At 36.0% G+C, this 15,090-nt stretch overlaps 1 protein-coding gene across 1 annotated transcript in view; it reads right to left on the reverse strand.

Moving 5' to 3' along the window:
• The window catches only part of TMEM245 (transmembrane protein 245), a 98,112-nt gene that overhangs the window by 28,490 nt on the left and 54,532 nt on the right, over positions 1 to 15,090 (reverse strand). The window contains exons 9-12 of the mRNA XM_006886919.1: positions 9,770 to 9,852; positions 8,795 to 8,885; positions 7,714 to 7,812; positions 5,130 to 5,261 (exon numbers count right to left, since the gene is read on the reverse strand). Of these exons, the coding sequence (XP_006886981.1) occupies positions 5,130 to 5,261; positions 7,714 to 7,812; positions 8,795 to 8,885; positions 9,770 to 9,852 (405 nt within the window). The remainder of the gene's footprint in view (positions 1 to 5,129; positions 5,262 to 7,713; positions 7,813 to 8,794; positions 8,886 to 9,769; positions 9,853 to 15,090) is intronic.

Here is a 15,090-nt window from a genome sequence, read left to right on the forward strand (position 1 = left end):
TATCCAGAATTTATTAAATACTTGAGCACCACAACAAGATAAAGGTAAATAATCCAATAGAAAAATGGGCACAGGATATGAACAGGCACTTCACCGAAGATGACATTCAGTTGGCTAACAAGCATTATTTCTTTATAGCCTTGGAAAGCTAATGAAGGGCAATGAGGGGTCAGAATCAACTCCACAGTAATGAGTTTAGCATGCTTTTCCAATTTGTTTACAAATGTAAAAGCCATGATTATCACGCCACATCCAATGTAATCTGATCTTAGTCTTACGTTCCTGAGAGATAACACCATATAATCACAATAAATATAATGAACAGAGAGGCCCAATGACAAAACTCTGCAGCTATAAAGCTTTTCTGAAATGGACAGTGACCCTTAAATTAAGATCTGCCTCAGATCTACCAAGTTGAGTTGTTCTATCATCTACAAATGCACTAAGACTAGGTATTAGGATGAAGAAAATGATTAATATGTTAAATACTATTAAAAGAAGATGTATACAACCTACAGTACACCTGCAGGTTTTCACTGCCTAGCTCTTATGAACTCAAATTCTCTTATGATAATATCTGTTCTATTTTTCCAATATTCAATTGTTTTTCCCCTAAAGAAAAATATGGAAACAAAATAAAAAGCATTATTGTTTTCAAGTTTCTATAAATTTCATAGCAGTGCTACTAGGAAGTAATGCTGATAAGATCATGGCAAGTTTAAAGATATGCAAGCTGAGGCTTGAAGATTTAAAAAATAAATAAATAAATGAATACTTCCCCAAGAGCATATAATTAATAAGGAGAATCAAGGCTGGGATCAGAACTCAAATAATGTCTGATTTTTATTTTGATGCCCTTTCCAAAACAGCAGTTCTTGTTTTTGTCAGAAGTTCAAGTTCTACCATCTGTTCAGTTATAGAAAGGCCAAGCCATTCCTTTCCTACCTCAAATGTATCACTTACAAAGGCACATTTGTTGCTCTCAGAATTTCTTGCAAACTGCAGCTCAGTCTTCATTAAGAGAATTTTGGCAGACTGGTTTCATTTACAAAACCTCCTTATATAAAACTCGAAAATGCCTTATAATGCCTACAAAAATATGCATGACTGACTATTTGACCTTGTGGGATACAGACTGAATGAACAATGCCTCTGATTCTGAGAAGCAAACCAACAATGCCTTCACTTGTGATTCTGACAATCAGTCCTGGGATTTCAGTTGTTTTGGAATTTTTAACAAAAAGCATTTAAAATAGTTTGTGGGTCATATTGATAGAAAAAAAGAGCTTCTGCGTTAACTCAAAAAATTAACCAACTAAAGTACCTATAGACTCAATGCTTCTAACAACAACCACATAATCTTCCTTAACATGCACCAAGGGATCAGCTAAGACAAAACTGAAGACGAGCTCTGGTGGCCTGTTGGCAAGACGCTGCACTGAGATCCTGAAGGCATGTGGTTCGAATCCACTAGTTGCTCCATGGGAGGAGGTGCAATCTCCTCCTGTGCCAGTCAGATCCGATTCGATGGCACACAAGTTAAACACGCACACATGCACACACAAACCACAAGACTGAAGAAAAGACACTTTTCAAATGTTAATGTTACATGCCAAACTTAAAAGGAAAAAAATCAATAAAACCACAAGCAACAAACTCACCCTGTGGAATCATTTCTGGCTCCTAGTAACCCCATGTGTGCAAAACAGAATTGTGATCCACAGGACTTTGAATGGCTGATCTTTCGCAAGAAAAGATCAGGAGGCCCTTCTTTGAAGGGCTCTCAGTAGAAATGAACCATCAACCTCTTGGTTAACAGTCAAGCAAGATGACAAATTGCAACACTGAGTGATTCCCCACAAGCAATAACAAGATACTCAAAACTCTAACAACTAGAAAGATCTATACAGTCAAAAAATAATTCCCAAAATATAACTAGAAAACAGTGGCCAAATTTGTGTTTAGTCTAATCAATGTTAGCCAACATAAGTACTGAAAAAATATTCAGGTCATACAATTTCCTTGGCTCATCTATAATTCTGGTTGTGACCATTTAACTAGCTTTATAGTTGTTGCTGCTGATTGTCTTTGAGTCAAGTACAACTCATAGCGAACCTATGAACAAAAGGCCTGAAGCCCCTCTACAACTACCAACATATAACAAAGTTCATAGAGTTTCCGGAGGCAGGTTAAGTCACTCTAAAAGGAAATATACTATCAAAAGTCACAAGATATCTAAGAATGGCCTCTAGTAAAGAAAAGAAAAGAAAAGCAAAACAAACTTTAAAGAAACTCATTATACTCAATGATTTTCTGAAATTTCATTATTATTAATTATTATTATCCTCAGAAAAATTTTTAAAAGGTTTAAAAAATAAGATCTGTTCTATATAAATATGATGGCAGAAATTTTAAAAACGCAATCTAAGCTGAAAAGTAAAGTTGAACCTGTCTCCTGAGGAGGAAGTGAAGGATAATAGGAAAAGTAGTATTTTAAATTAAGGAATCTATGTCAGAGTCAACAGACAACCAGGCATTCTAAAAGTTAAAATAGCAAAGTGGCTCTCAAAGTATAGGACAGGTAGACAAGTAGACCCTCTACAGCCATTTAGGAAGGGGGGTTTGTGAGATCAGAACTATTTCCCTAGTACCCAAACGTTGGCCTTTTTCATGGAGCTGACATCTGCCCTGATAACACAATGACAATGGTAGATAAACTGCTCGTGTCTAATAAATCAAAACAGTGGCATCAAACTGCATTAGTGTTCTGCACCGCCACATATTTGGTGCTAGTTTCACTTGTGCATGTCCTTTAAGATGCAGTAACACTATTAATTTTATTCCATTTCAGCCCCTGAACATCTTCCATTTCAATATTCTGTACTATGAAATAAGTTTGCTTGAAATGAAGTGTGATGGTTGTCTGGAGGAAAATCACTTGTGTGGCTAAGGTGAGAGCTAAACTATTACCATTATGCATTTGTAGGACATCATCTGTATGAAAAAGGAGACTGGCCAACTCTTTATGTGGCAAGTCTTTTCTCAAAGAACCAGGGAACCGTCATTTCAAAGGGAAATGACTGATAATGTGCCTTGTCCATGAAAAATTGGAACTTTTCAAGAAAAAAATAGAAATTTAAAGATTCAAGAAGAAAAAAAATCAGAATTCTGGAAATTTGGTCAATGTGACCTTGATAACTTTCTAATACTTAAAAATGTTTTCTACTGAGATGGGTGCTGATATTAAAAATGAGGGGAGTTTGTTTTAAAATCCTAATAACAAAATATGCCACTATTTAGACGATGAAAACAATTCGTAAACCAATAAGTATTTCCATCAATGCATATTATGAAGGCAAAGAATAAATAAAAGATCAGTCTTTAGTGAAGACAAATCAAGAGGCTTAACTAAAGCACATTACAAAAAGTTCACTGATGTTATTTCAAATTCCACACCAGAACTAACTTTTAAGAAGTAACATTTTTTTGAGCTTTGATGTAGTATTAAAAAAAAAATAGCCACCATTTTCTGAAAAGGTTATTAAAATACCCCCCCCCCTCTTCGCTAAAAGATTTATGGTTCGAATCTACCAGGCACTCTAAGGGAGAAAGGTGAACAGTTCCCTTAAGAGTTATGGCTTCAGAACCTGATGGAGGACTGCAATAATCTGGAACTGACCCAACGGCACATAACTGTGAAGTCAAGTTATCTTCAAATTAATCAACCAAAACACCACAATCCAAAAGACTGACTACAGGAACAGAGACAAGAATACAGATACTACACAGATTCACAAAAATGCAGAAGAAATTCACTCTTAAGTCTCCCCTTGTTTTGAAAAGGTTATATTTTAAGGAAAAATAAGCTCTTTGTTAATATGTTATTTTTTAATGAATTAACAATCATTTTTGGGAGTTCTTAGTTTTAACTGCCAGTAGGGTAAATAGCAGTAGTTAGAACTTACAAAAGTTACAACCTACATAAAAAGAAAACTCTCTGAAGTTCTCAGATGAAAAGGTCTGTAATAGAGAATACAGAAAATACTATTTTAATAAACTTCATGTGCTACAAAAATATTCTTCGACCTAAACGACACAAATGGCTAGATTTCATTCTAAACTATGTTGGGTTAAATGCAATGAAAGGAAGAGTTGAGTGGGAGAATGGGAGTTGAGGGCAAAGTACTTGTAAGAAAATCTCAAGAAAGGTGTAAGACAGTAATACTGAGGTCGATGTAAAAAAAGTCCCATGTTCCATCTTCCATACTAGGAAGTTAAAGAATAAAGTCTAAAACTGCAAAAAGAAGAAAGAACAATATAAACATTATTTTAGAAATTCCAAGGAAAGTACTGAGGTCAAGTTGGTTGGGTTTTTTGTTGTTTTTTTTTTAAAGGGATTCTTTTTAAAGAGCCTCCAGAGGATGAGAATAGACTAGGGAGGCAGAGAGAAGAGGACATTGTTATTTTTTATTATGAATCCCAAAGCACTTTTCAGCTATGGTCATGCATTATCTTGATAAAATTAAACATTCAAAAAGCCAAGCATTACAAGCCTCAATTTGTTAATTTAATAAAAATCACAAGTTTAGTCACAGGAAAGATTTCATCTCAGTAAAAAACCATATGCTAAAGCCCCTTGTAAAGTGCGCTGTGAAATTTAAAAGATGAGTAGCCAAAACTTAGTAATGCTGTGAGCTAACCTGTTCTTTGCTTCCTTCTTCTGAAAAATGAGTAGATGACAGATGAACAAATAGGAGGGCAGGTGAGAACCTAACAAGCTAAAACCAAAATTTTCCCCCTTTCTCAAGTAACCAGAACCATATTTTCATCTGCCAAGGACGGAGCATTTCTGTCAGTCTCAGGGAAAAGTGCACCTATGTAAAAGCCCACAGTATCATATGCTTTTTAATTCAGCATTGCTATTATATCTTCAAACACAGATGGGGCACCAAGGAGATATATTTGACGCCTACAATATTTGGAATTCTTTCTGTACATTTATTGTTCTCAAAACTGTAAATATCACAGTATTCAAAACAGTTATATAAAAAAAAACCACCAGTGTATAAATAAAAGTAAGAATTAGGATTCTGTTTTAAGTTTAACTTAGTTTAACTAGAAATACTTACGGAAAGAAATGTCTCGATATTCTCATGGACAAAGGAAGCGATATCTTGCCAGTCTAGAATGTCTCCCAGCCAGCTGTTCTGACGGCTTACATGCATCTTGTGTCCCTTGTGCCTTCCAGAATGTGTTACATTCTATGGAACAAACAGTTTAAACATTAAGCTTCTATCTTTATCTAAAGAATAAAAATTATGTATGTTGGAAAACAAGTAGTCCTTATCACCAAACCTCAATTTCAACAACCCTGAGACCACAAGAATGAGATGCTACCACTGTTAACAAGCTGTTCTGAGAAAAATCCCAATAGAAGGTTCTGAAGACAAATGTAAACTAAAACTCAAAATCACAATAATACATTGAGGTCAATGTAAAAAAAGTGTCATGTTCTATCTATCTTCCCATACTAGGAAGTTAAAGAATAAAGTCTAAAACTGCAAAAAAGAAAAAAGAGCAGCATAAATATTATTTTAGAAAGTGTACATTTTTAGAAATTCTAATTAAATTAGAAATAAAGTTTAAAAGAAAAATGTCCTATTTTGTTTGTAATCCACAATGCAACTTCACTTAAATACTGAAAGGGAGAAATTTCACAATATTTGAAGAAATCAATCAAGAATTCTATTTAAAAATCTAGAATATAGTATTTTTTTACATACTCAAATACTTCCCTTATAAATACAATTATGAATACATTTTATTTCTCAATATAATATATATCTAATACTTTAATATAACATTTAATTCCTTTGCTGCTTACTGGCTTCTCCACCTTTCCATTCTTTCTCCCCCATTCCTTAATTCCTTAAATCATTCCTACCCAACATAAAGAAAGTAAGGATAGAGAAAAATATATTTTAAAAAATCAAGAATAAGGAGAAGAACATTATACTCTACAAAAGTCCAGAAGTGCATCATACTGGCAGAATGCAGGGACAGCTAACAGTTATGATTATAAGAAGTGATGGCTAGGGTTAAAGTGTAGAAATAAAATCTTAACATCTCTGCAAGTATTTCTATGTTCCCATTTCTGTTAATAGTGACATTAATCTCCACTGTTCAGTGTAAAAATACATTAGGTGTGTGGCTAAAAGTTTACTCAAAATGGCTTTCCTAACCATTGCCTGACTTTGCCATGTGGACAGGCGGGAAAATGTGAATAGGGTATGTTAGCCTATCCACAATGGGACTGGCTATCTCACCAATCCACAAGGGGATTGACTAGTCTCATCATGAAACTGAATGTCGAAGGAAGTTCGTCCACCAGCAGAGAACCAGAGAATGCAACTCCTCCTTCAGGACACCAGACGAGGTGGGCCCACGGGAGCAGCAGCCACAGCAGCCAGAGTGGAGAACCAGAGGCCTGAGATGAGCTGGGACCTACATACTGCTACACCACTGAACCAGAAATAAGAGTCTTTCACCCAAGCTTGTTGGAGGACTAGGGAGGGGAGAGCCAATACTGGCAGGTCTAAGAACTTTGTAACACTGGCCTAAAACCACAAGGATCAAGGCTGAAGTCTGAGGTGCCTGCAAACATGTTTCAGAAGCTCTCCTCACTGTATTGTGCTACTAATCTGGGGATAACTTTTCAAAACTATTTTTTTTTTACTTGTTGAAAATGATGATTTTTTTCCCATCATAAATTATGAATTAAGATTTCATAATCACAAGTAGCACACAAGGCTGACTTAAAATAACTGTAATGGATTAAATTATGTCTCCTAAAAAATATGTGTTGTAAATTCTAACCCTTATGCCTGTGGTTAATCTCATTGTGAATGAGTTATCTTGTTACGCTAATGACAGGACTAGTATAGGAAATGTCAAGCTTCATGAAAATCATCGGAAGAGACAAGAATATTCCTCCAGAGGCAAGATAGACAGAAAACCTCCCCTAAGTTGGTACTCTGGCCTCTAACATCCAGCCCCCTAAGTTACGAAAGGATGCATTTCTGTTTGTTAAAGTCAGCCACTTGTGTATTTCTTTTACAGCAGCACTAGATAACTGAGACAGATGTTTAGACTTTTAGATCTTCATTTATTCAAAAAGTAAAATCTGTAATGTCAAGAGCTGTCTTATCCAAAACAGCCACAGGCACTAGACAAACATGGCATGTGAAATGTGGTCAGTTCAAAAACTGAGACATTGTGCTAGTGTTACTAGTAGTTAAACAGATACTACTGTTCTACAGATATCAAATTTTCAATCAGTACTAGGGACACACACACACAGAGGAACATAGGTATATAAAATAATTTTATTAGAAGATAAAATTTTTAATTTATACAGACAAATAAAAACTATTATTTAAGATTAATTTCATCTGATTATGTTTAGCTCTTTAATGTGAATAACAGGAAAATGTATATTGGATATGTGGCTTGCATTCACTTCCCAACACATTAGGAGTGACAAATTCTGCCACTGAAACTAACAACAATTCAAGGTGATGCTCACTGACTGAGATTTAAGATCTAGCTCTTTAGGTAAAATTACAGTATTACTACAATCCTGCATAGTTGTTGAGCATATAAAATAAAGACTTTATTCATTTAAAATTAAAATCTTTAGCTAAAATAACTTACCTTTACAAACCAAGAGTGGTACAATCTGTCCCAAAGTTCTAGCACTTGTTTTTCGATTACAGCTGTATTATTCACTTTATCTCCCAAAATTTTATGAAGCTGGAAGAAATGCAGATATGATCTGGTTCAGTACTTTAGGCAACAATCGGGTAAAATGAACACATACTGGAATCTTTATACTTGTTCCAAATCAAACTAAAATGTTCCAGACTAACTGCTTCTAGCCATGATATGTTTGGGGTTTTCCCCCTTAGATTCTCAGTAAATTTCCTCTTCTTAGTTTTCATGCAATATATATGCAGAACAGATTATTGGGAAGCAGAGCTTTATGAGGAGGTATGTGGCATCAGGATTGGATGAAAATTCATCAACAACCTACATTATGAAGATGACATAACCTTGCTTGCTGAAACTGAAGAAGACCTGAAGTGCTTGCTGCAGAAGGTCAAGGACTACAGTCTTCACTACTGGGCCAATTGGCAGCACCATGATAGATGGAGAAGAGTGGGAAGTTGAAACAATTACAGCTTGCTCGGCTCCAAAATCAACACTCTTGCAACTGACAGTCAGGAAATCAAAAGATGAATTGCATCGGGAAAATCTGCCGTCAGAGAACTCTCCAGAGTGCTGAGCAGCAACAATGTCAGTCTATAGACTAAGGTGCACCTAATCCAGGCCATGGTCTTTGCAATTACTTGCTATGCATCAGAGAGAATAGGGATGACCAAGGATGACAGAAGAAGAATCGATGCCTTCGATTTGTGGTGCTGGAACACACCAAGAACTGCCAAGAAAATAAATAGGTCTCTCTTGGAGAGGGTGAAACCAACTTTCTCCTTGGAGGCTAGGATTCTGAAGGGCTGTCTTACATACTCTGGGCATGTGGCCAGGAGAGACCAGTCCTTGGAGATGGACATCATGCTTGGAAGGGTAGAGGGACAGCACCAGAGAGGAAGATGAGATAGATTGATACAGTTCTATACTGTTCTATACCAAATATTTATTTATACTCTATTAAAATAAAAGTTACTGCCAATGAAAACTCTGCCAAGAGAGAAAGTCAAGGAGGGTCTTCTCTTACCTTATGGGTTATCCATTCTCGTCCATACTGATACACATTGTTAGCTGCAGAATTGAGAGCTCTTTGAACTACCTGAGCCTCAGGAAGCCAACTAATTTAAATAAATAAAACAGAAAAATGTATTTTCATAGTATATTTTATCAAAAGATCTTTTAACATGATAAGAGTTAAGTAACTGATAAAAAAATACTGATCATACATCAATACACAGATACAAATGAATTATGCCCGACTTACATGCCAGCTGATCTAACCAACCCTAACATTGAGAGTTCCCTTTCAAGCTTTCCTGAAGATCCAGATCCTTTCAACTCTCCCTTTCATCTGTTATATCTTCCTTAACATGTCTACCAACACATGTCTTGGGGAATCTACCTAGTTCTCTTTATTGTTAAAGTAAACAGCAAGAAAAGAGGTTTTCAAAATGAGATCAATGGCCTTGCTGCACCAGAACTATTTGGATATCTGTTAGATATGGAAATTCTTAGACCTAAACGAGACCTACTGAATGAGCAACCTGGGATCTGGGACACAGTAGTAACCTGTGCCTTTTAAAGGTTGACCAACTAAAGAATACTAAGTTTTAAGAATTACTGGTGTAAGTAACTAAAGGAGAAAAACCAGAAAATTAAAAAGATGAATAAGTGTTTTTATTTATCCACTGAAGAACTTTTCTTTAAAATATGCAGAGCTCCTCAACAAAGTTCCATCTATTCAAGGAATGTGAGCTATATAGCACTTGTCCTTGAAGCCATGAGAATAGCTTCATTTTCCTAGGAGCTCTGAAGACCTAGTGGTAAGGAGTTGTGTTGCCAATACAAAGGCACCAGCTTCTCAGGAGAAATGCAGGCAAGCCCTTCCCATGCAATTTACTGCATTCTTCTATGAAAATTACAGTAAAATTTATCAAACACTATTTTTATCTCCCAATTCTGAACTAGGTCATCTATCTTTATTCTTGCTCAGTGTTCTTACTTTGCCCACTCTGGGTGGTTTGCTAGGGTTTCATTAATCAAATTACTTGTAACTTCAATCATGTGTACACTCTCTTGATGTACCTGTATTAGAAACAAGAAGAAAAAACAAATTTCAGTAATAAAGAAGTAACTATAATTTAACATTTATTTTCCCAGTTTAAAATAACAATAAATGGTTTTATGTCCAAAAAATCAGATATCATACTTTCAATCAACTTGTAAACATACACTGGACAGGTACTATCTATGATACACATTATGGGAAATAAAAAGTTCATAATGGCTCAAGTGGCTCATAATGGCCTTCAAGAAAAGACAGAGATATACACATATTTTAACAAACATAAATGTATATACAAATTTTATGTATATGTGTGTGTCTATAAAGTAAAATCAATACTATAGGAAATTTCAAAAATATATTGCAAATAAGCAATTGAATGATCTTCTGAGTTAGCCAAATGATATTACATCTTAGAACTTTTCTTGTGCAATAATAAACAAAAGAAAGATGGAAATATAGCCACTACGCCCAAACAAGGAAAAGAGACTACTATCATTTAATATACTTAAGAAAATAACAAGTAAATAAACAAGATACTCTGTGACAGAGAAAAGAGGTATAAATCAGCTAAGGAACCTCCATACTCAGAGGCTGAAGAGGTGAACTAAAGAAAATCAGTGAAATTCCTATGTAACATGCAAATCTAGAGGGCAAGAAGAAGAAATACAGCCATGTTTTCTAAGGAAGAAAACTTCCATGGTAGAGGAAGGGATAAAACAAGAGAACACATTTTATCGCTTTCAATGAGGGCAATAACAGCATAATAATGTGTAAGGAATTGAAGGAAAAAAAAAACAAACACAACAAACTGGGGGTATTCCTGAAAAAAAAAAAAAAGGCATAACTTCCAGGGCTAGTCACCTAAGAAAATCTACAACAGCAAAGAGTGTAGGCCTAGTGGATGAGCAGTTGTGCTGCCCACTTAAATGCTGGCTGCTTCTTGGGAGAAAGATGGCCAATTTCCTCCCATGCAATATAGAGCCTCCACAAATCTAAGCGGAGGGCCAACTATGAGTAGGTTCCAACCCAAAGGCACATAACACCAATTCTAACAAAGACACAGACAAGCATCACTGAGCATCATTCCCACCCTCCTTTAATTCCATCTGGTTCCTACAAAGTAGAGAACACAAAACACAAAATACTATCTGTTAAAATGAAAACAAATTGATTTCAGACAGAGTAGGAAGAGACTTGGGTACTATGCCCAAAAAAGTAAAACTATATAGTCAGATAAACTCTTATAAGGGATCTTAAAATGTTAAGGAAATCATTGAGATTTTTAAGCTTAAAAGAAACATAATCCATACTAAATTTTTAAAAGATCACTGAAGATGCTATGCTACAACAACATTGTATGAGGCAAAAGATAAAGCATTTAGATCAGTCAGGAAGATTACGGCAATATTTCAAGTAAGAGGTGGTGGTAGCCTAGCAAATAAGACATGATTAGAAACATCTTACATCAATCAATAATTGGGAATTAAATAAAATTTGAATTGCTGAAATAAATGTCACAGGGTTACGGTCATTATAGTTATTACATATTGTTAGATCTAATGTTAATGTATTTTTGTGTGTACATTTTTTGAAGGTAATAGAACAGCAGTCTCCTTTTCTTGAAAGTTTTTATTATTATCTGTTCAACACTTGCCTCAAAAAACAAGTTGGGAAATGTTGCTTTTCCTCTATTCTCTGAAAGGTTGTATAGTCAGGCATTATTTCTATAAAGTTTGATAAAATTAAATCAATAAAGCCATTTGAAACTGACCTCTTCTCTGTGAAAAGATTTCCTATATTAAGTCAATTTTGTTTCTTAATTATCAAAATATTCTATTTCAACCAGAGTTAATTCTATTTACTAAAATGGAAAATGGTCTGGGGTATAGTCTCTGATATACATTTGTGCTAATGTGTGTCAGGGCTGGTCCTTTCTCCATACCTACTTACTATGTATGCTGAGCAAAATATTCCAGAAACTAGACCAGGTGAAGAAGAATGTGGCAACCTACGTTATGCAGACGACACAATCTTGCTTGCTGAAAGTAAAGATGACTTGAAATACTTGCTGCAGAAAATCAAAGACTAAAATCTCAACATCAAGAAAACAAAAATCCTCACCACTGGACCAATGAGAAATCCTACGACAGATGGAGAAAAGATTGACGTTGTCAATGATTTCATCTTACTTGGATCCACAATCAACACCTTTGGTAGCAGCAGTCAAGAAATCAAAAGATGTATTACATTGGGAAAAATCTGCTCTCAAGCACCTCTCCAAAGCACTAAAGAGCAATAATGTTAGTTTGAACTAAAGGTGTGCTGGATCCAGGTCATGGTCTATTTAATTACTTGCTATGTACCACTGGACCAATTGGCAGCGTCAAGATGGATGACGAAGAGATTGAGATTGTTCACAGCTTCAGTTTGCTCGGCTCCACAGTCAACACTCTTGGCACCAGCAGTCAGGAAATCAAAAAGCGTATCGCGATGGGAAAGTCTGCTGTTAGGGACCTCTCTAAAGTACTCAGGAGCAACAGTGTCTCTCTGGAGACTAAGGTGCGCCTGATACAGGCCATGGTATTTGCAATCGCTTGTTATGCATCAGAGAGTTGGACAATGACTAGGGAGGACAGAAGGAGAGTGGATGCTTTTGAGCTGTGGTGCTGGAGAAGGGCACTGAATGTACCATGGACTGTCAGGAAAACAAACAGATTCATCTTGGAGAGGATTAAACCAAGCTACTCCTTGGAGACAAGGATTCTGGGGCTTCGTCTGACATACTTTGGACATGTTGCCAGGAGGGATGGGTCCTTGGAGAGGGACATCATGCTTGGGAGGTTGGAGGGACAGCACAGGAGGGGAAGACCCTCTATGAGATGGATTAATTCAGTGACTGGGGTATTCGGGATGGGTGTGTCAGAGGCGGTACGGTTGGCGCAGGATAGAGCAGGTTTTAGGGCTGTTGTGCATAGGGTCACTATGAGTCGCAAACGACTCGACGGCACATAACAAACAACAATGTATCTGAAAGCTGGATAAAGAATAAAAATGACAGAAGAAAAAGCAGTGTCAGTAGGGTGTTGGAGAGCAGTACTTAATATCTCATGGACTGCCAAGGAAACAAATGCACCTTAGAAAATGTAAAACCAGAGTGTTTCTTATAGGCAAAGACGGTGAAAATTTCTTTCATGTATTTTGGGCATGCTGCTAGAAAAGGCCAGTTCTTGAAGAAAGGCCTCATGCTTAGAAAGGTGGCAGGTCAGTGAAAGAGAAGACCTTTATTGAGATCAATCAACACAGTGACTATCAACAGACTCAAGTATGTCAGAGATAGTGAAGATGGCACAAGGTAGGGCAGGGTTCAGAACTATCATTCACAGAGTCACTGTGAGTCATGGTTGACCTAACTACAATTACAAATCCAAGCAGATACTACCACAAACATTTGGTGGGTGGTTTCGATATTGAGTGAGAGAAATTAATTATAAGGAACAAACAATGTTTGTTTGCTCTTGCTGCATGAGTTTTAGAAATGGTTCAAAATAATGAAATTTATGAAAATTCAAGGAAATAAAAACTTGCTGAGTTATAGAGTGAATAAAAAAAAGAACTTAAAAATAATTAAAATAAGCATATAAAGAGGCCTTAAGCCAAGGGACAAAGAAAAGTAGGATGGAGAAAAAGCAGAAGAGGGACAAGAAAGGGGAGACTGGAGGATGGAAGACCACACTGGTGGTCTCTAAGGCCTGGCAGGATAGAGCAGGGTTTAGGGCTGTTGTACATAGGGTCAATATGAGTCACAACGACTCGACAGCACATAACAACAACAACAACATTATATATTAGATTATTAGTAAGTTATCTTTAATATTCTACAAAGAATATTTGTATTGATGATTTCACATAGAAATCACAAGTCCTTAATAATAACACACCAAGAGTTGACATAACTCACAAATTCAGTGGAACTCAGAGAAAAAAAGGTTAAGATACACTACAAGAAGCAATAAGTGTTATCACTAAACAGAAAAATATTAACTGTATTTGGAAAAAAAGCATTATTGCCTTTGATGAGATAAAGGGGGAGAAAGAAATGCATGTGGAAAGGGAGAAATAAAGATCTTAGGGGATAGGATTTGGGTTCAAGGTGTGAAGGTTTGGGGTCATGGTTTAATGGGGACATACTAGTTAACCAGCCTAATACTGTGTTTCATGTTTCTGTTCTAACTCCAAGCTCATTCCGTAGTGCCTGGTGTCTTAAAAGCTTGCAACATACAACTGACACTCCTTGAATAACAGAGGAAAAAGGAAAATGAGGAATAGGAGGAGGAATGTACTGTCTGATTTCCACCATAAACAATTACCTCCTTTGCCAAGACAGCAGAATTAAGATGGTACCTGGTAACCATTACTAAATATTTTGATCAAAAATTCCATAGGAAAATTCTGATCAAAGAAAAAAAAAAAAGAATCCTGACCAAAAATGATATAATGCAGAACAGAATTTCAAATTCTCATGGACTCTCAGACTCAGTGGAGTCATGAAGCCTGAATAAATTCCTAAAATGAATGCCCTGGGATAATTATTAACTATTAAAAAAAATACCATCTTTGAGCATTATGCTCCCTTTATATAACATTAACTTGACAGATTTTATAGAGATCTTAGGGGTGGTAAATTTATGTTACTAAGAGAAAAACAACTCAGAAAGGGAAGTGAGAAGACTGTGTCACTCAGAGAGTGTGACCAATTCCACTGAACATTCACAGAAAGGGCTAAATTGGTATGTTTTCTTATGTATCTTCTCAACAACAAAATACAATCTTATGATAGATCAACATGATCTGGTCATGGACACTGGTCATGGCCAATTGATGGCCTACTGGCAAGATGCTGTGTTGCAATATCAAAGGCATGTGGTTTGAGTTTACCAGCTGCTCCAAGGGAGAAAGACAGGCAATCTCCTCCCATATGATTAACTGGCTCTGAAAACCGCCAGAGGGTCGGTCAGCTATGGGTTGGTTCCAACTCGATGGTAAACAACAACATGGCAGATCAACAAAAAGACCAATGAGACAGTAGGAAATTATGTTAGTCAAGAAATGAAAGACAACAAAAGCCAAAAACATAAGGAAGAAAAACACTGATCCAGTGAACTGGAATGATAATTAGAAGACTAGATTATAAGTCTCTCACTGAGAGGAAAAAGTCTTATTATTTGCTATTTTCTTTTTTAAAAAATAAAATTATT

The sequence above is a fragment of the Elephantulus edwardii genome, unplaced genomic scaffold, assembly GCF_000299155.1.
Source record: "Elephantulus edwardii isolate Elephantulus edwardi_28Jun2011 unplaced genomic scaffold, EleEdw1.0 scaffold00052, whole genome shotgun sequence".
Lineage (NCBI taxonomy): Eukaryota > Metazoa > Chordata > Mammalia > Macroscelidea > Macroscelididae > Elephantulus > Elephantulus edwardii.